The sequence below is a fragment of the Epinephelus fuscoguttatus genome, linkage group LG13 (assembly GCF_011397635.1).
Source record: "Epinephelus fuscoguttatus linkage group LG13, E.fuscoguttatus.final_Chr_v1".
NCBI lineage: Eukaryota > Metazoa > Chordata > Actinopteri > Perciformes > Serranidae > Epinephelus > Epinephelus fuscoguttatus.
In genome coordinates, this window is record NC_064764.1 from 15,527,040 (window position 1) to 15,548,192 (window position 21,153).

At 39.3% G+C, this 21,153-nt stretch overlaps 2 protein-coding genes across 6 annotated transcripts in view; both read right to left on the reverse strand.

Moving 5' to 3' along the window:
• The window catches only part of ranbp2 (RAN binding protein 2), a 32,027-nt gene extending 26,346 nt beyond the window's left edge, over window positions 1-5,681 (reverse strand). For both annotated transcript variants that reach the window (XM_049593655.1, XM_049593654.1), the window contains exons 1-5: window positions 5,458-5,681; window positions 3,805-3,872; window positions 3,591-3,702; window positions 588-740; window positions 190-420 (exon numbers count right to left, since the gene is read on the reverse strand). In XM_049593655.1, coding sequence (XP_049449612.1) covers window positions 190-420; window positions 588-740; window positions 3,591-3,702; window positions 3,805-3,872; window positions 5,458-5,529 — 636 coding nt within the window. In that variant the 5' untranslated portion in view covers window positions 5,530-5,681. The remainder of the gene's footprint in view (window positions 1-189; window positions 421-587; window positions 741-3,590; window positions 3,703-3,804; window positions 3,873-5,457) is intronic.
• Window positions 5,682-7,412: 1,731 nt separating this feature from the next.
• The window catches only part of lims2 (LIM and senescent cell antigen-like domains 2), a 33,045-nt gene continuing 19,304 nt past the window's right edge, over window positions 7,413-21,153 (reverse strand). For 3 of the 4 annotated variants that reach the window (XM_049594049.1, XM_049594048.1, XM_049594047.1), the window contains exons 2-10: window positions 20,219-20,378; window positions 17,791-17,857; window positions 17,515-17,635; window positions 16,084-16,233; window positions 15,396-15,546; window positions 13,985-14,077; window positions 11,736-11,784; window positions 11,427-11,502; window positions 7,413-9,208 (exon numbers count right to left, since the gene is read on the reverse strand). In XM_049594049.1, coding sequence (XP_049450006.1) covers window positions 9,094-9,208; window positions 11,427-11,502; window positions 11,736-11,784; window positions 13,985-14,077; window positions 15,396-15,546; window positions 16,084-16,233; window positions 17,515-17,635; window positions 17,791-17,857; window positions 20,219-20,378 — 982 coding nt within the window. In that variant the 3' untranslated portion in view covers window positions 7,413-9,093. Of the gene's footprint in view, window positions 9,209-10,371; window positions 10,915-11,426; window positions 11,503-11,735; window positions 11,785-13,984; window positions 14,078-15,395; window positions 15,547-16,083; window positions 16,234-17,514; window positions 17,636-17,790; window positions 17,858-20,218; window positions 20,379-21,153 lie in introns of those variants that run through there. The other variant, XM_049594050.1, reaches the window with a different exon arrangement.

Below are 21,153 nucleotides of genomic sequence, written 5' to 3' on the forward strand. Positions count from 1 at the left end.
GCATGTTGTTAATTAAAAAAAAAAAAGAAAAAAAAAAGAAAAAAATTATCCTACATTGTGTGCCTCAAACTTTTTCTCTTTGTGTCAGCACTGAGCATAATTTTTTGTTATACTAGTATTACATTTAAGTTTAAAATCCTGGTATAATGACAACATTAACACAGTATTCCATCACCCCTCCATGCTGACCTGCAGTGTGCGCACCACCACTGTGTACCAGTCCAGGCTGTGGCTCAGCAAGCCCCTTTTCTCGGCAGCCAGGCAATGCTTTACAGCTTCATCCAGCCGTCCGTCCTGACAAAACAGCTGAACCAGCTTCACGTTCACGTGGGCGTCTGCTGGCCTCGCTGCCAACTCGGCCTGAAGGAGGTCAAACAACCGGTTCCAACCCGGCTGACCCTGGCGACTCAACAAACGCTCCTGCATAAAGCACAGATAAACCAAAGACAGTCAGTGTGGCATCCTTTTCAACTTAAATTAATATGCACCATCTTCCGTGAAGTATTGATCTTACATGACTGATTTATTTTAAAAACAAAACAAAAAAAAAAACACTATCATGAAAGTTAGAAGGAAAGGAGCCTCACCTTCAGGTTGAAGACTGCAGGACTTCCTGGCAGCAGCTTGGCAGCCTTCTCCACCCAAAACTCTGCTCTGCTGTCACATTCCTGCTTACTGACCAGTAACTCAGCCACCTTCAGCACCAGGTCCCTCTGGGCTGGGTTCAAGTCCACTGACCGCTATGTAAACACACACAGGTGCAGAAATACTGTCAGTTTTTGAAAAACCCTGCTGACATGTTATCTATACAAAGGGCAATACTCAAAAAACAACGCCCAAAACACGAAATAAGAAGGAAAGAAAGGCCAGTAGGATGTCCCCCTTTATCAGTCCACAGAGAAGCCAAATGAGGTTACTGAATAAACAGGATGAGTCAAGAGTTTAAAGGCCCTGACACACCAAGCCAACAGTTGGCTGTCGCTCAATGTTGGGCCGTCTGTGAGTGTCTGTCGCCCTTGTCAGTGCGGTGTGTCGTGCACCGTTGCCCCTCTTCAGCCCATTGGCTTTTTTTCAGCTGATTCAGCACACTGAATTGGCATACGTGACGGCAGAGCCAGTCGATAAATGAAATCTCTCAAATTGTCAGTTGAGCTCAGCGCAAAAGAAAACCAGAAGTGAGGAAAGTAAACAAACAGCTGAAGTCAAGAGAGAGTGAGACTAAAACAAACTTGTTATATAACGTAAGAGTCTTTGTCATTAGCCATTGAGCCTTTTAGCAGAAATGTTTAGAGGTGATTTGTGTTATTGTTCACTCACGTACGGTAAATATGCTTTGTTCTTTCAGCATTGGATTGTGTTGTTAATGTGCTAACTGGCTAACTAGCGTCATGACGGTCTTCTGGAGAAATACAGACTACTCCCGTCCACTGATGTAGAGAGTATTTCCTCTCACACAGGCACAGAAGATGTGTGCTGTTTGTGCCATCAGCTGTAGTCTTTGCAGCATGTTCATGTGCAACTTTTTGGCTGGGACACAGGTGACATGAGGTGACGCAACAGGCAGCTATCATTGCCACAAGTTCTCTTAAGTTGGCTTGTTGTGTGTGGGCCTTAAGGCAAGCAGGTTGCTTACATTGTGCAGACTGGGGTTGCAAGGGTATGAGGTTTTCACGGCATAACCGTCTCAGAAAATAGCGCAGTTTCACAGTTTTACAGAATTTATATTATGATCGATCAGAATGACCCTTAAAGGAATGAAAGCGGAAAGATTATTGCTGGTTGAACAAACGTTTTATTACTATAACTGAAACCATTTTGTTAATAGAAGTATGTGTAAAAAGTCTACCCTTAGGAAATAACTACAAAAAAGGGAGATTCAACATCCAGCTGCATTTTTTTTTTTTAAACAATATCGTAGTTAAGCAAATGTACACAGTATGAGAACTGTCAACTTTTATATCATGGTAAACCTTGAAACCTGGTATATCACTGCAACCCTAGTGCAGACTATAAAGCCTTCTATATAACTAAAATCTGTGATTTGAGCTAAACATAACTGACTAAATTCCAATGTTATTTAATCAGTAGTTGAAATAAATGTACTTAAGGAATCCTATCATGTGCATCATATGCTCTGCCAAATGTTATCTCTCTATTTTTTGTCAACAGAATAAAAACTGACACCTCATTAAAGCTTATCAGTGCATTTTCAACAGCTGACCACCAATTCTTGAAGGTCAGAGTGAGCTCAGTGCATCTCCATTTAGAAAACAAAACAAACAATGGGCATTAACTGCTGAATGAATTTTTTACTAGATCTCAAAACAAATTTGTGTATGCAACTTTTACATTTCACATAACTGACATCAAAGAAAAAAAACGTTAACCCTTGTGGTACTGCTGTGGAAAATGGTCAGCAGGAACAGAAAGCATACACAATGTGTATATTGTTTTAAATTTGCATTTTACAATATTCATGTAATTTGCCTTTACGTAAATTCAAAGACACTCAAAGCAATGTGTGCATTTCTCCTTCCTATGCAGGTATAAATACCAGCCCAAAATACTGGTTTGTTTAGTCTACCCATAACTACGCCTGATTCCAAACAGACACCTTGTATTTTCAAATAGATCTCTTCATATAGCACTGAATTTCTTCAGCTCTGTGTACTTTCTATGGATGTAATGTCAGGACTGAAACGTTTTAGCTAACCTGCTGGAGACAACCAGTCAAACTGAAACAATCAAAATGAAGACGTTAGGAGAGTCAGATGCCGGCAGCCTGATGAGCTATAATGAAAGCTACAGATTTCTATCCAGGCTGTGGGGCTGTCTGCCTCGACGTTAAGTCATTAAATGTGTAGCTAATAGGATGGGGAATGAGCTGACTATTAGGAACCACCTGGTATAATTTTGCATTTGACAAAATCCTCTCCAGAATGATCGCAGTTAATGAGAAGCATCGTTAAACATGTGGCTTGTTAAATGCGCTCACTTAGATTAGTCAGTCACTTAGACACCTTTTTTAATTAATCCCATCTGAATTGTTGAAACTTTGCGAATTAATTTAACATTTCATGACAGTGTTTCTATTTATTTCTTATTCTAAAACTTAGTGGTGGCTCTTTCTTTCATCCTAAATTCAATGTGTTGTGAAACAGAACAACAATTATGTGTAAAAATAATTATAGATTGCACTGTATGTCAGTGGTAATAAATGTAGACAATTTAAGTGTGGGGAAACCATAATTAAGTCTTGGCCTTGGGTATCCCTTTCCTGACCTGACCACCATTAATGGACTGTACTTACATACATAGCACTTTTTAACTTGAACAACTCCCATTCACACAATGACAGACTGACATGGCCATCTGGAGCAATTTTAAGTTCAATGACACGTCCACATGTGGACAGGATGAGCAAGAATTTGAATCACCAACCCTGCAATAAATAATATCAAATGCACGATCAAATCCTCAAATCCTCTATTTAATATACCTGGAAGAGAGCTGTGATTTCAAGAAGCACACCACACCATGCACTCTTCCAGAAAGAAAAGCTTTGTTTTGCACATTTATCCCCATGTTACCTTGTAACATCCTACTGCCTTGTTGATGTCGCCCTCTCTCTCGAAGAGCTGTCCAAGGAATTTGTGTGCTTTTGGATCCCTCTCCTGGACTTTGAGATACTCCGATACATGTCTAGGGAGAGCATGGAAAAGGCAAGATTACCGTCAGTGTAATGGAGACCTCTTGAGAAGCAGTAACACATGTGTGCAACAACGGTGAAGCTTGTGTGCTTACCTCTTTGCAAGTTCATATTCCTTTGCTTCAAAGTACAGTTTTGCAAATAAAAATCCTTTGACTGGCTTCTGTGGAAAGAAAACATTGAAGATCAGTGAACCAACAATGTTTTGAATATTCAAATCATATTTATCTTGCCTGTCATGTTAGCTAGCAGGCACAAGGATAACCCCATTTAGAGTTAAAAGTTAATTCACAAGATGTCTTATTGGGAGGTATTACCGCAGATGCAAATGACCCTTCAATCCTCATGTGGTAAAAGCGAACATCATATAAGGCAACATAGTTTTAGGATTATCTCCATTTTTTTTTTTTTTTTTTTTTTTTTTACTTATTCACTCCACTTCGATTTATTGCTGACCTTCCTGGTCTACCAGACAAGAGCTGGTGTTGTTTGATGGGATTTAATAAATGAATGCTTGTTCCTTTAGATTGTGCAGTGCTAGGAACTGGAATAACTTAGCTTTGCACATTCAAGTCATAAGCAAGAACCTTAAAAGCAGATGTTTATACATGCAACAACATCTACTGCATATCAGTCTGTCCTGGAAGAGGATCCCTCCTTAGTTGCTCTTTTTTTTCCTATTTAAGCAGGGGTTTTTAAGAGTTTTTTGTGGAGGTCTTTTTCACTATGAGGGTCCAAGTCAGAGGATTGTCATATGTTGTAAAGCCCTCTAAGGCAAATTGTGATTTATGATATCTAACTTAACATATAAAACTGAAACTTGAAATTCTTGTTTGTACAGCCCTTTGTCATATAAACTTGGGTTATAAACTTTGAGTTGACATTTTGACAATCATTTAATTATACATCATTTAGTTTCTTGGTGTTTAACTGATGTGAGTTCATTGATGACAATATAAATATTTAGTGTGAAGGTAGTATGATATCGCCCTGCTACCTGAACTAATGCATCTTTGCCATCTTTACACCAAGGACCACAGTGGAAATACTGTGATTGATGGACTTAGCTTAGTCATTCTTGTAATTTAGTGTGATTTATTGCCTCCATGCCCACAATGTTAAATAACCTTAACTACATATCTACAAGGTTATTGGTGCCCTACTTCCTTTCAGTGGGGTAAAGGTTTCACAAAGTGCTCAGCGCAACTTAGCGTTAAGTTAGCGTCGCACCAGCATAGTACCTGTGGTGGTAACACTGTACAGATTATCTAGTTGCTAATTAAGCTACATGATAGAAGTTTCCTGAATAAGGTTTGAGTGTAGCTGCTTTATACGAGTGAACGGCGTGTATTCCGGTTACAGTGTATTGAAGCCATGTTGTTAGAGATATAAAGCTAATACTAGCTGTACAAGTAGTCAAAGTAGCTGAGTGAGTGGTGGCTAACTAGCACGGCCGTTTGGCTAGCGTTGCTGTGGTAGCTCCATGCCGCGCATTTTCTGAGTACGAAGGGGTGGACACGAACGGGCGTCATCATGCCGGCTAGCTGACGCCGCTAGCCTGGGATAGTTAACAGAGGCTACACTGAACACATAACACAAGCTAACTAATTAAACTTGAGTTTAATTAACACTACAACAAGTGCTTATTTGACCGTGGTTGTTTCCTCATACCGGCTGGCTGACACATGCTGGTCTGACATGATGGCAGCAACATGCTAACATTAACTAGCCGCCGGGGCTCAACTTACCTCTTTGAGTGAGGGAGATGAACTCTGTACTGAGGAAACGTAACGGTCCACTTCAGCCTTACTCCGCCGCATGACTCCCAAAAACAAATACTTTCAACACGACTCACTATGGCGCATAGGATACCGAGAATTCACAAAATATAAAAACGGACATTAGTATCAGCTCGACTGTCACTCCGTAACGTTAACTCCCCATGATGATGTTGCGCAGTCTCATTACCGTCAAATGGCAGAGGGTCACGTGGGACGTGCGCACGCTTGAATCCCGCTCCTCAACCAATGAGAAGCAAGAAGTCCGTTTGACGCACGCTGACGCACATTATTTTGAAGCGGAGGTGGGCTGGCTGGGGTGAACCATCTGTCTGGACCACACACTCTATGCAATAGGTGTCATAGTGTATTTCAAATCGTCTCCAACAATACAACAATATATTATTTTACATAACACCAATAAAACACCAAGAAAACCGTATTTGGTAATATTTTGCGAGAATACATGTTTATTTATTAAAATAAAGTAATAAATAGGCCTAACAAAAAGAAAAGATTCAAATCCAGTAATAGCTGCAATGTTTAAAACAGTTATTTGATGACAGAGGTGGGACAAGTGATTGTTCTGCAAGTCACAAGTAAGTCTCAAGTCTTAACATTCAAGTCTTGAGTCAAGTTCAGTCAAAGGTCCTAACGTTTCAAGTCCTAAATAAGTGATTATGCACTTTTCACCAAATGTAATGCCATTTTAACAACAGAGTAACAACTTAAATTACAAATATCATGAATGCTTTTAAAAAATCTGTATTCATTTGTCATAACAAGTGTGACTTAACTTAATCATAAAAAAGACCTGCTGACATTGAACTTTCATAGCATATAGCACTGTATAGCACGGAATGAATTTTGTGTGTTGGTGCTGTCTTGTTGTAAACTTATTCTATATTGGAAAAATGTCTATATTTTTTTCCTCATGTATTTGAGATTTTTTCTGTCTATTATTTATTTAAAGTAATAAGTATGTTTTTCTATATTTTATGTCCAAATGAAATGAAAATATTAATGTTAACATTAGTAAATTGAGGAAATAAAGGAAAATATATTTTTATTCATGTCACACTTTAAACAACAAACTTTTCATCTTTGGGCTTGGGGAAAGGTGTCAAATATTTTCAAGTCAAAAGGCTCAAGTCCAAGTAAAGTCACAAGTCTTCAGTTTTTAAGTCCAAGTCAAAGTGCAAGTCTTTTTTGATTTTGTCAAGTCTAAAATCATCAAAGTTGTGACTTGAGTCTGACTCAAGTCCAAGTCATGGTTCTGAAGTCCTCACCTCTGTTTTATGAACAGGGTATCTACAGGTATCACGACACTTAAATTCTTTTAAGACTTTTTTTAGATAATCTTTTACCAAATTTAAGGTTGTTGTTTTTTTTTAAATCTTGACTGTCTTATACAAGCATTGCAGGTAAGTATAAAGGCAAAAAAAAAAGTAAGAAGTACATATGTGGTCCTGTATAGAGGTAGGTTTTATGTAGTAATATTTTTGGCAAATTAAGTTAGGTTAAACTAAGTTTAGCCAACCGTTAAGTACAAATATAAAGTAAAAAGACAATATTAGGTTTGTACCATCACTGGCTCATTTTGACAAAAATAAATTAAAAGATGGATTACTTAAATTAAATTGTTTGTGGCAAACAAATAAAAATTTAAGACTATTTAATGACTGTTAAGGCCCAGTCCATGGAATGATACTTTAACTCAAGTAAGCCAAATGTTACCTTCGGTGTAGAATAATCTAATCAAAGCTGCTAAAAATATATAACATAACAAAAAATACTCGCTATAAATGTGATTATGTGTATTTAATCACGAGAGCCTCCATGACGTGTGAATCCAAAATCTGGCATGTTACACTCTGAGAGAGGTGAGAAATTGCACATCAATAACATCACTACATGGACACTGGTAGCATTGAAATACATGTTTATTCAGGTGAACTGACAGAATTACTTTGGATATAATGAAAAATAGTAATGTCTAGAACATGCACTTTGGTGTGTTTACATAATAAATATTGCCTCTTGACAAGCATTGCAAAGATAAAATACAGTATAGGAGCAGTGTCTGTCTGTGTGGAGTCATCTCAGTCACCCAGGTAGTAACATATCAGAAAACTTTCCACTGGACTATTTTTAGGAGAGTTCAGAAAGTTCAGTGAATAGTTCTTCTTCTACATGACAAGTTGGAAATGTTGTGGCACAGGTAGTGAAATTCCTAGAAACACAGGTTTGTATTTCCGTAAATAGTGGAATGTGTTTTTCTACTAAACTACTATGTGAAAGATATGTGATAAAATACTGCGCAAGTGAAACTATTCTTTCCTATTCGCAACACTTGGCTTTCTTTCCTAAGAGGGTCTGAGCCCTGAGGAAGTCGGTACACCTCTCTAAGAGGATCACTTTCTCTGGATTACAAACAGCAGTAACACATGTTCTCTAACATCCAACATTACTCCCACATCCGGTCTCTGCACACACCACAAGCCATCATGCTGCAAGACACACACGGTCACCAGTTGCCATGCAATAAATCCTGTTACTGTGAAGCTTATTATGCTCAGTGTTTGTTTACAGCATGTCAGAGGTGTTGCCTAATCTCTGTAGTAATTTCTAAAGCTGTGGTTATGGTGTTGAATTGGACTGAGTTATCCTGCCGCCCTCATGTATTTAAACGAGTAGATAACACAAAAACTGAACAATATAAACTTGGAATTTATTTCAGGGCTGTTGTATTGGATGGTATGAGATTGTACAAGTGACCCTAATAAACTGGTATTGTATTGTAAATACCAGTTTACATAGAGATTGTTTGCATAGCACATAAGAAGGCAATCCAACATACTGCAGTTGATGGTTGAGTCCATCAGTGTAGCATTAAGGAGGCTACTGTAACTGTCGATGCAAAAAGAAGTTCTAACTTTATAGAGCTAAACACAAACTTATATTGTATAATATTAAAGAAAATACACATTAATAACATATAAAGTAATACATATTGGTGAAAAACATGACATATTGGAGATACTATATACACATTCAATAAAACTGTATTTTGCTCTCTTTGGGTTTACTCCATTATTATACTCAAGTATCAGTAACATGAGTCAAACAGAGGACACGTGGCTTGGCGTCGTGAGACAAGTTGGCAAGTAGCCGAACAGTCTGTCAATACGCATTTTTAATATTCACACGTTCCTGTGTTTGCTTAAAGCTCATATGTCATTTTAAATTACAGGATCGTCATCATCATCTGTGTTTAGGTTTAATACATAGAGTGAAATAAGGCAAGCATGTGAGACATATAGAGCGCAGTATTTGAGCCAAAGGCACTTTACAGGTTGATGATAAACCTACTGACTGACCAACAATCTGTGTGTTGGCCCATCTGTCAGTTTCAGGCTCGTGAAATGATCCTCTGTAACTAAAAGGACATAAAGAGGCGTGTTCGCTGAAATAACCGACCTAAGTTTGAAAATAATTATATAAAAAACACAAATCCTGTCTTATATGATTGTCAACTCTGGAAGTGCGACTAGCATTGCCACATTTCATCTATTTCTCCACCCCTCCAGCTACTCTGCTGTGCGTTCACTTCCGAGCCACAGTCTCAGACAGCTTCTTCAGTCTCTTCTTCAGCTCCAGGGGGAACTTCTCGTAGCACTTCTTGCACACTGGCTTCATGTCAAACTCCACAAACTTGTTCCTGGTGAGGAAAACAGTTACAGTCACAGTTAGAGTTTGGATCTTCGATATTCGTCACTGCAAGCATGCACGTATCTATGTCAATGCTATGTCTGCGAGCATGAAAAATGCTTAAGGAAATTGCTGGGTTGTAGATTCACCCTTAGAGCGCTGACAGGTATACATTTCATATCCTTACAAAACACTTCTGTAGCAGCACATAACCTGAAATGCTGATGTACAATGGGGGAAAAGAAAGTAAACAAACTGTGGTCAAAAGTGATTCTTTTTACTTTTATTATATTTATTTTTATTATATTCATCCCGACTGATCGGAACAGAACTTTTGTTGTGACGTCTGACGTCTGTAACATCGTCATATTGAACTCCTTGTCCTTGAAAGACTTTGCCCTACACTATGTGTAAAAAAACACATATTGTAGGGCAAAATCTTTCCTAATTACACATGCTTTTGTTCATTGTAAAATTCCTGAGAATTTTTTAGATAATTCCCTTTTTTGGCCTTTTAGCTATTATTGAGTGCAGATGGTAGACAGACAAGATACATGAGAAGCAAGAGGAAAAGGGATGGATGACATGCAACAGGTCTCCTGCCAGAATCAAATCATGACTATTGTTCTTTTATGCTATGCATTTTAATTACTGTGCTACAAGGATGTCAAACCTCAAACTTGTTGGCAAATTTCAGTATTTCAAATTTAAATATCAGTGTTTGTGCAGACCTGGATGCATGTGCACATCTAATAAATTTTGTAAGGATTTCTAATCTTGACAGCACAGGGATTTTTGAACTTTTATTTTTAACTTTTCATGAGCTAATACACCTCATAGAATGACGACAATCATGTATCCCAATACTTTCTATATATTTACTAGTGTAGATCTATATGTAGATTACACATTTCTAAATGTTTTTGTTAATGAAATAACACATTTTGGGAATTGTGAAGCCTTGGCAGAGGAAAAATTTGCTCCATTAATGCTTATTTCTGTATTAAATGCCTTAATTTCACTAACACTGGCAAGCCCCCCCCCCCAGCTGTCCTGGGCGACATTTGCTCCCAAAGCAGATAATCACTGGCAGGACCAAGGCACGTGTTACACCCAGAGGGACCTCAGCACTTCCACAGCTGGGGCCAGAAAGCTGCCGGAAGCGATTAAGGCTTTACCCTTTACGCCCAGACGGACCGGGAGACCCAGGAAACAACGCATTCCCTTCACCATGTGACTGATCTGATTTGCCTGTTTGCATAGCGGAGGTTACCAGCCTTAATCCTGACTAGTGTTTCTGGCTGAAAACTGGTTATGTACCGACACATTTCCTGTGTTAGGTCACTCAAATACTTTCAGTCTGCGCATATTCACCTACTAAAGTCTGCTTTCATAATTTGGCTTGAAAGCCAGAGGAATTAACTATAACAGAGGTGTGAGGAATAAAAGTGGCTTTGAGTATGTTTGAAACTTGATGACAATGAAAAAGCAAAAGAAAAGGAAACAGAAAGAAAGATGGAAACTGACCAAAGGAAGAGCAGTGGAAGTGAGGAGAAAGGAGAAAAAGAGGATCACAGACACATGGGTATCAGTAATTTCTTCTTCTTGTCTTTTGAGTCGCGTTCACGCTTGGCCAGCCGGCGTTTCATGTCGTCCGGCAGGCGTTCGTAGCAGTGCTTACAAACTGGCTTCAGATCCACCTCCACAAACTTTTCCCTGACGGAGCAGGGAGAAGGGAGAGATGGAGATGGGTGTGAAAGAGGGGGGAGAGAAGAGGAAGGGGGAGAAAGACATTGAGGAGGCAAGAACAGAGTGAAGAAGAAGGGTGAAAAGGAAAAAAGACAAAGTTCATGGAGGAGAAAAGAAAGTTGCAGAGGGCAAGGGAAGGAAATGTGGAACAGGAGAAATACATATGGGGACAAAGAAGAGGGATGATGAAATGAAGGAGAGGTGGAGAAACGTGTCCACAGAGAAACTGTGTTATTAGAGAGAGGTGAAAAATTCAGGAGTGAACATGATTGAAAAACAGACAGTTAATAGCAGCAAACAGTCCCAGATGCAGGGTAGTAGTGAAAGAGAAAAATGACAAGCACAGACTGAGCTCGGCCAATTTCTGGCAGTTTTTAGAAAATAAAACAAATACCAAATGAGTACTAAAACTTGGTTACAAGTACAATCTCACTCCACAGTGATGGTATTACTGTCTCTCAGACTGCTGTATTACTTACTTGAGGGTGAGCTTGGTGTTGCAGGTAGAGCAGGCAAAACAGTTGACACACCAGGCCTTGTTCAGGGCAGACACCACTGACAAAAACAGAAGAAACACTGTCACATGAGACACTGCTTAACATCACCATCATATGACTGGAGCTAAAAGGGTCTGGGTTAGTCTGAAATGTAAAAACTCATTTCTAAAAGGCAAGAAATCCACACACAATGAAAATACAGACAGTGACATATAAAGAGAAGTAGAAATAAAAGGCAATGAACAGCACAATGAGAGACATATTATCACTCCACCATAAAAGTTTTCTCACCATCTCCTTCAATGACACGATTGCAGTGGTAGCAAACATCTCCAAACAGCTGAGTGTGATGAAGGGAGAGGAACAGACAGTGAGCAACACGGTGACACATCTTATGAGTAATAAAATTCTGCAACACAGTGTAGCACTGACAGACTTCCTCATGGCTCATATAACATGCTGTGTTCGAAAAACATGCAAACAAGCACAGGCTACAGAGGCATTTTATAAACTTTGTAAAACTGGAAGCACAAGTATTGTGTTGGAAAAAAAAAAACACTTACACTAGGTGGAGTAGTTATGTTGACTTAATGGGATCTTTCTGATCCATCATACTTCAGATTGATAATTGTTTGAAGCAATGTCTTAAAAATGTCAAAGAGGACCTATTATGCTCATTTTCAGGCTCATACTTGTATTTTGGGCTTCTACTAGAACATGTTTGCATCCTTTAATGTTCCGGTAGCTCACCAGACAGGATGCATATCATTAAGGCTGAGTCTGGGTCTGAGTCAGGCCCAGGCTCTTTGCTGCATATCATCCCCTCTATCTCCCCTGCCTCTCTCTCTCTCTCTCTATGAAAATAAAGCAGAAATGCTAATATAAAATAACCTTAAAAAACCCTCATTATTTTCCTCGTACTGTCTGTGCTGGAACACCTGTGTTCACCACCCTCTGTGTGATTCACTCCATTTTAGTGCATCACTCTGCTCTATTTGTTCAGCCTATCTTCCACATCTGTGCTCTCGGTATCTCTGCACATCATTGAAGGTGGCTGAATGACTGTCAGGAAATATAGCAGCACTGTCTACCATGAAAAATCAATCAAGTTCCAGCAGGAATATGTCCTGGAATCAGGGTGAAATTAGCAATGACGGAATCCAAGATTATATGTTTCCTTGACGTTAGCATGTAGCTACATGTAGCAGTTGCTGTGTCTCAATTTGCATACTTCTGTAAGTGCATTCACACTGAGAAGTATGGGAAAATGCAGGGCACTATGAGTACCCGGATGGTGCATTCAAAACGGTCAAGAAGTTGAGTGTGGAACTATGGACACTTCTCGCCCTCAATGGTCGCCATCTTGGCTACGTAGCGGAAGGGGAGGGACCACTTTACAAACTGAAAATAGAGGCCGAGGACTGTGTGACCGTGAACATCGCTGAATTGTACAAATACATGTGTTCCACTATACTTTTGTCGGATATAAGCCAGCAGTATGTTTATTGGGTTAATTTAGCAGTCTGTAATGATGTGGTGCCGCGAACGATAATGCGAATGCTAATGCTAGTTTGCTAACTAGCTAATTTGCGGTTGTCATTTCCGGTGAGTGCACAACGGCAGTGTTTGGTTTGAGACAACACTACCCTGTCAAATTTGTGCACTACCCCAGTGAGTACATAGTGCACATAGTATACTATATAGAAGTACACTAAGGGAAGTATGTGATCTGAGACACACCAAGTGTTTGTGATGTAAACATTTGCAGTAATAACAAAGTTCATCACAAGCTAACGTTAGCTTGTAGGCCTACCCAAATTAGAAAAAGCATTGGAAACAGAGTAATAAGAACTGTAGGAAACCTGAGGTATTTGCTCACAGTGATTATTTCTACATACATTTACCTCATTATCTGAAACTGTGGCCTCATTTTCATATGAACATCCGACACTGTAACATTATATATATGATAGACAATAAGGAAGAGCATAATAGGTCCCCTTTAAGTCCAGTGAGTGGTGCCAACTGTAACTAGTTTAAAGATTTTCTGGAATCATGTCATGTCATGTTGTTGATACTTAGTGTATGCTTGTGTGTGTCTAGAAATGTTCTAAAAATGTTCAGAAACAAGAAAAACTACATTGGGAACAAATTAAATGTCTCACCCAGAAATCCTCACATATAACAGTACAATTTGTGTATGTGGCTCACCCAAAAAGATAAGATTATTTATGTTGTTTTTAACTGAAATTGAACAAAATGTTGGATTCATGTGCGATATTACTGACTGAAAAAATGACATCTCTGATTAGAAGTTGGAATGCAAACGCATTGCTGCAGCTTCCTAATTTTAGATGTGTCGGACTTTAAAACATGACCACCACCCCCATCAACCAACCAATCATCACTTCCTACTGAGCTTGTTTTAAGGACTTAAAAATAAATGGAGATGTTTTCACTACTGCCAAAACATAGCACAGTCTGTTTTAATTTCTATCTGTGTGTTCAACATAAATATTCCCCATACATTTGAGTGTTACCTGGTTATAGTGTGTTTCACAGTAGGCCAGGCCCTTGCGTTCGTAGTGACGGTGTCCCAGGAAGGGTTTCTCACACTTAGCACACACAAAATGCTGCAAACAAACCCCACACCAAGCACACATGGTTAGCACAGCTGTCAGTCAGTACATTATCACATTCAGACCATGTTACAGGAAGCAGCACAGTCTGGCTTAGTCATTATCAGGTCAGACCACAACCAGATCAGTTCAGTCCAGATGTCCTGTTACTGCGTCCAAAGCAAGATACAGAGAGTAGAGAAGGTGGACAGGACAGTGAGCTCTAGAGGGTGTATTAATCCTCCAAACAGATATGTGAGGAATTAATGGTAGGATGTGACAGAAACTAAGGGGGAATACGCCTTTACGCAACTGAATGATGATCCCTCACGTGTCTGTGTAGGAGGACAACTTAGATGAGTATTACAGAGTAGGCTTACGTTAATATGGATTTTTAAAAGCCAAAAAAAGCTGATTTTGATGGATGGCATTGCTAGCCTTTTATTTTTTAAATTTTAGATCTATACCTAAAATAAAATACAAATTTCCGACATAATTTTATTCTTATAGTGTATAAAACACCTCTGACAGAACATTAGCTATCATCTGACTGTAACACTCTGCAGAGAATCTAATCAACCCATTAAATCTTTACTGCTATGTGAATACATTAGTTTTACCTCTTGGATCGTGACATTACTCAAATTTTTTTCAGTGAATAAAATAAGTTAAGCAATATAAAAAAAAAGAAAATCAAAGTTTGGCTTTCTTTTTATCTCATGCAGCCTATGTGTAGATATGTTCCATATGATATTTTAAAATATAATGCAATATAAATGTTGAATTAGGAGGTAACTGGGTTGAAAATGTGATCTGGCATTAAGACAAAAGTTAATTTCAATCTGGCTTGTAGATCATGCTCTGGACACATCAGACCAATCCTTAATCCCCTCACCATGTCAAAGTGTCTCTCACAATAGGCGCGACCACCTCGCTCATAGAACGGGTGGCCCTGAAATGAGCGCTCACACACAGAGCACACATGATGCTACATGTGGAAGACAGGAAAATGGCCATAAAATGTGAATAGACAGAAGAAAATATGCAGATACGTGGTGGAATGATGCCAGACAGAATTTAACAGAGACAGTTAATGGAGGCATGAAGTATACGGCTTGGAGATGGAGCAAACTGAGCAGAACTGTGGAGATAAAGCTGGGAAAAGAATGAGTTACACATAGAGCACACGTTACAGAGAAGTCACTAGAATGAAAAATGTAAATTTGCACCAAACAAATATATTCACAATTTCACATTCCTAAATGAGAGGGTATATCCAGTGTCTCCTGAGCGTCAGGTAACTGAGGTTGTTTTGAAAAGTTTAACATCATACCTCCACGTGCCACTGCTTGCCCATGGCATTAACCACACGGCCCTCAATGGGTCTCCTACAGGCCCCACAGATAGGAACGCCCATCTTGTCATGGCAGGGCAGACAGTAGAGCTCCCCCTTCAGCTCCCTGGCATCAGCCGTCAACTCCTTACTGCAGAGAAAAAAAGGTAACAACACTATATCAGTTCTGCTTTCAATCAGGTGACACAAAATAGCATGTTAACACGGTCTCATACACACATATAACACACACACACACACACACACACACACACACACACACAAGGTTGTTTTCATAATGCTAGACACTTTCAGTCAGGCCTCAGCACCGGTACAACACTTTGTATTATATAAATACAACTGCAATTACAAAGTTTGTCCACTAGAGAGCAGTCTTTAGTCGTGATATTCATGGTTTATCTGTCTCATCTCAGTATATTCAACAAACTGGATCCTTGCATGAAAAAGTGCATAAACCTGGCAGCATCATAACGGCATAACAAATGAAGCGTGATCCTTATTAGAAGACCTCTATCTGTAAGTCTTAGATGTTTTCACAACCTGATGCAGCTTGCTCACACCATATACGGCAGCATGATGAGGTCCTCCCACTGCTTTTATACACTGAGTGATTTATGAGACTGACACAGCTGGACAGGTTTGTGTGTTTGGGTGTGTGTATATTTACCCGCAGTTGTTGCAGTTGAAGTGATCAGGGTGGTACGGGTCATTCTTGAACAGGAGAGGCTGCTCCTCAATAATGGCGTGACACTTCTGACAGATGTACTTGCCGAGGCCTCGAGCTTTCTCTCTGTTGTGACATGGACGACACAGGTGCCTGATGGGAGACAGGGGAACAGATGAGAGAAGAAAATGACACGATAAAGGAGAGATGGAAGGTTTATTTATTGGATAGTTTACTGATCTTCTCAGATAGATCAGATTCTCCAGTGTGTAATGACCTTGTGTTCTAGTGCTAGTTCTAGTTCTACTGCTACTGGGTCATGGTTTGGTGCACACAGCCGTATGCAGACAGGCGATACGTAGGCTGATGTGCGTAATGTGGAATCAGAGTTCACAAGAGAGAATTCTGTCCTGAAACTTTTAGCTGTATGTAGTTTCAGTACATGTTAATCACACTATGGTGAGCACAAATGATACACCGGAGTTGGAAGACCCATCTGTGGGTTCCCAGTCAGCTAAGACAGCAACAGAAAAAGAGCTGCGTATAAAATGAAGATGGTGTGTCAGCTTCGCTCCATCATTGTAAGGTATGTGAATGGAAAAACATCAGACATGCTAACATACATTTGACTGCATCACCCAGATAAGCTGATTAATGGGATGATAAATGCCCGTATGAAAATCGAGTTATTGGGTTACTGGCCATTGTAATCATTCCTCCATTTGGATCCTCCATACTTTGTCTTTTAGTGCAAAGTTCCCTCTTTGTGGTATCGAGAGACTTTGGGTACTAAAAACATTGTAACATGGGAGGATGGCCACTTGATTTGTCTAGCACAAACTGCTGTAGCCTCATATTGGCTTCAGCTGAACTTAGTGGGTTTCGCATAAGGAACGAGAGGAAGAATTACAGCCACAAGAAAAAATGTGAACCCGTCCTCTCGTCCTTTTAAAACTTAAACATGATTTAGTTTCTCTTGACAAAACAGAGACGCAGGATAATGAAAAGGAGGTCAAGGAAGAGAAGGTTGTGAAAATGCTTGACATGGGCTTATAGAAGTTTTAGAGACATCAGTACAAGATAAAACTGCATTCTGCTTTGGATTAGACATTAACTGATTTGATTTGATCACCAGTGGAACAATGTCAACTGGTTAAGGAGTATACCAATAGAGGACTTGCACACAGAGAACAAAGAAATTCAGACTAGAGTCCTTTCTTTTTTAATGCTTCTAATGATGTCTTGAGGCTATGGTTAGTTAAAAAAAAATGTAGAAAAGTGCAGATATTTCAGCCCATATTGGACTTTCCTTAGTTCAAAACTGACAGCTGCTATACTTTCTCCCTCACCACCATCAGAGAAGAAGACTAACAAAGGACCGTTTTTTAAGGCGCAGGTCAACCCTTGTGAACCACTGGTTGTAGAGGAACTGACCTTCCAGCGTTCTTCACAAATCCAACGTCAGCGAGCACAGCCTGGCAGATATCACAGCAGAAACAGTCTGGATGCCAACTGTTGTTCATGGCCTTGATCACACGGCCAATGATGAACTCGCCTTAAAAAAGAACAGAAGATTACAAGGGAATTTGGTCATGGATATTTATTGTTTAAAGGACATCCACTTCAAGCTCAAGCTCCATATGACCCTGAACTGGTAAACAAAAAGAATGGATGGTATTTACTCTCTGTTACTGCAGTTCCTGTACTTACCACACTGGTGGCAGCAGGGAGCAAACAGCATCTGGAAGTCATGCTCACAGTACTTTCTGCCCTCAAACTGTCAACAGAATACGACAATTTCATGCAATCAATTAAAGCACACAGCTGTAAATGAAAATAAAAGAATAACAATAACAACATACTATATAATCATAAAAACATCTTTCCCTATATTATATAAAACACAACACTTACTAATAATACAGCATGAAATGTTGATGGAAAATGACAGCACCTATATGTCTTGGTTACACAGCTAAAAACAGGACTTAATGTATGATGTTTTCTCATTAAAAAGAAATTTCAATACAGAAGCGCCTTACGTCATATACATTGAAACATCTATATTGCAGTTCCATTATATTGTGAATGAAAGAATAGGCCCTTTAAGCTAAGGCTGTTATATTTGATGAGTCACATAAGTACAGAAAACAGTTCAGGGACAGGTTTTAATACAGTTAAACATATTCCACACAGCTCATGTACTAGAGGAGGAAGAAAAATTAAGATAAGGCAGTAAGAAACGTAGAACTATCAGGGCAGATTTTAATGAGCCCCGTAGGCTGTGTTTAGGCAAATTTGAGAAGTTGTGATTGTTTTTGATTGGGTCTTAGAGAGCTGCTTCTTGATTACTTAGCATAAACGGCATTTTGGTGTAGCAAACCAAATCTGTCAAAAGAGTAAAAACTTGAGAAATGGATGACATCCATGGCATTATTTGGCAAGATGTGGTTGAGCTATATCTTATCATTTAATTTATTATTTTAATTTATTTATTATAAATGTGCAACACAAAATGCAGATGTGGGTTCAGAAATCTAATTCAAATGTCCTAAGTCAAGTCTGCAAGTCTCCAAATCTATTACTCTGTGCAAGCATGGCTATACACTGTGATGAATAAACACTGTGGTATTACAAACAGAAAGTGCAACATAGCTTTACATTTGATGTATAAAAGCACTGCTTAATGTAATACATGTGTTGAGAATACCAAAAACCATCTTTGTAGAATTTCTTCACAGTGAAAATGGTTGTAAATAGTTATTTGTTGTGGAGTTTATTTTATTTTTTCTACTTCCACTTCCATTCTACTAAGCCAAAACCAGTATGATCATACTTAAAACTTCTCCTCATAAATCAGCGGGCTACTACTGCTCAGCACAGAGGGAGGGGTAATATTCACCTGACTGCTGTTTATTTATGGCAACAGGAAGAATTATTTACAGGGAGCAGAGGTTAATGCAGTGCTGTAGGCTTTGATGTTCATATTGACTGGAACATTAGAGACACCTTCTCTTTGATAAACTGACAGCACAGGGCAGCACAAGGATCTTTGGGGCCTGCCGGAGAAACATCTGGCCTTGCATCAAGGCTGGCAGAGAAACAGCTTACTGGAACGAGCTTCTAATGATTGAATGCTGCAGTAAAGGGACAGTTCACCCAAAATCAACAATACAAGTTTTTCCTCTAACCTTTAGTTTTATTTATCAATCCAGATTGTTTTGGTGTGAGGTGCAGAGTGTTGGAGATACTGGCTGTAGAGATATCTGCCTTCTCTTGAATACAAGACAACTAGATGATGGAACTAGATGGCACTCGGCTTGTGGTGCTTACAGTGCCAAAAAATACATTTGAAAAACTCAACAGCAATGTCTCTTCCCAAAATCATGACCCAGTTACTCGAGAAAATGCACCAACCAAGTTTTGAGTAGTTTCATCTAGGAACTATTTTGTGTGGATGCACGCTTGACTCTGAACAGCGATACGGTTGGTGGGTGTAGTTCAGCAGAGATAAAATAGTTCTGACATGAAACTGCTCACAACAAGGTCTGTGGATTATCTTGAGTAACTGGGTCATGACTTCTGTAAAGAGACACTGCTGTTGAGTTTTTTCAAATGTCAAATCAAAGCTGAGTGCCATCTAGTTCAATTATATTTAATAGAAGGCAGACATCTCTACAGCAATATCTCCAACAGTCAGCAACTCACACAAAAAACAATCTAGACTTAAAAACATGTGAGAGGAAAAATATATATTTTTGGTTTTGAGGTGAACTGTTTCTTAAAGGTTGCACTCAGTCGTAGACAAGTGTAACCAGGGTAAGATATATCTTTTCAGGGTGACTTCTGAGTTCAGACAATAAATTCCAAACATCATCTGAACCCATTGACCTATACTCACATGCTTCAATGTTAACTGTATATTGAACTGCAGAGCATGCAGCAAGTGTTTGAGGCATATCTCGACCAATTTCAATCCATTTTAAATTGATCCACAAAGGCTTAAAAAAGTCCAAACAATTGGCGATACTCATGTTTATTGTAACCCATTGCCCTCCAGGTGTATTTAAACCTGTCAGTTATTGCAGCTTTTATTAGATAATGAACATCACACTGAAAAGACATTGATGAGTGTTACCTCATAGAAGAGTCCCTCTGGGAACTGTTGGAAACACTGGGCGCACACGAAGCACTGCTCATGGTAAAGTTCTCCGTTGCTGTTCACTATCTTCTCAGCCGGGGCAAAACCACTCTTGCAGCGCTCACACATGGCATTGGCCAGAGCATTGGCCATGTTGCTGGGGAGGGAAAAAATAAATCAACATCAGAGTCAACGATGAAGGAGAAGCAGGGAATGCAATATTAACCAAACAAAGTCTTACTGCAACCAATACAACACAGAGCAGATAATGACATTTACTGTACCCAAGTTTATGGAAACATTGATTCAACTCGTAAAACCTCAGGTCAACTTCAATGCATTAACCAAGGTCACGTCAGGACACAGTTACAGTAATATTTTAACATCTATTGCATGTTTCTTCTGTCATAAAAACAGCTGGAAGATGTACTCAACACACAGAAGGTGGAGAGGAGAGTGAGGAAAATGTGATGTAAGAGCTTATCAGCCCATACAAACACACACGCACGCACGCACACACACACACAATATACTGGTTCTAGGTTTATTTTGGCTCTGCTTATCAGGGTGTGGGGATCACTGAGGTGGGAACCATACATGTTGCCTTTTGAGAGACAAGCTGGAATTATTGCTCATTAATCTGCACTGTGTCAGGAGTGTATCTGTAAGTGATGTATGCACAGCATGGATCAGTACCATGTAACAAACACTAATCTGACAACCTCAGATTACAGTTTTAAGGAAAAACCTGGTGAGACGTAGAGTTATTATGACATATGAAGCCAATCCTGCCCTTTCATTAAACAATCAGAATTGTTTTACTGCCTCTCTGCGAAACATGAGTAATAGATCAACGGGGCAGGGCCCCAGGCTAATTATTTTTTTATACTGGAGGCACTGGTGCCAGAACCTGCAACTCAAATGTGGTCACA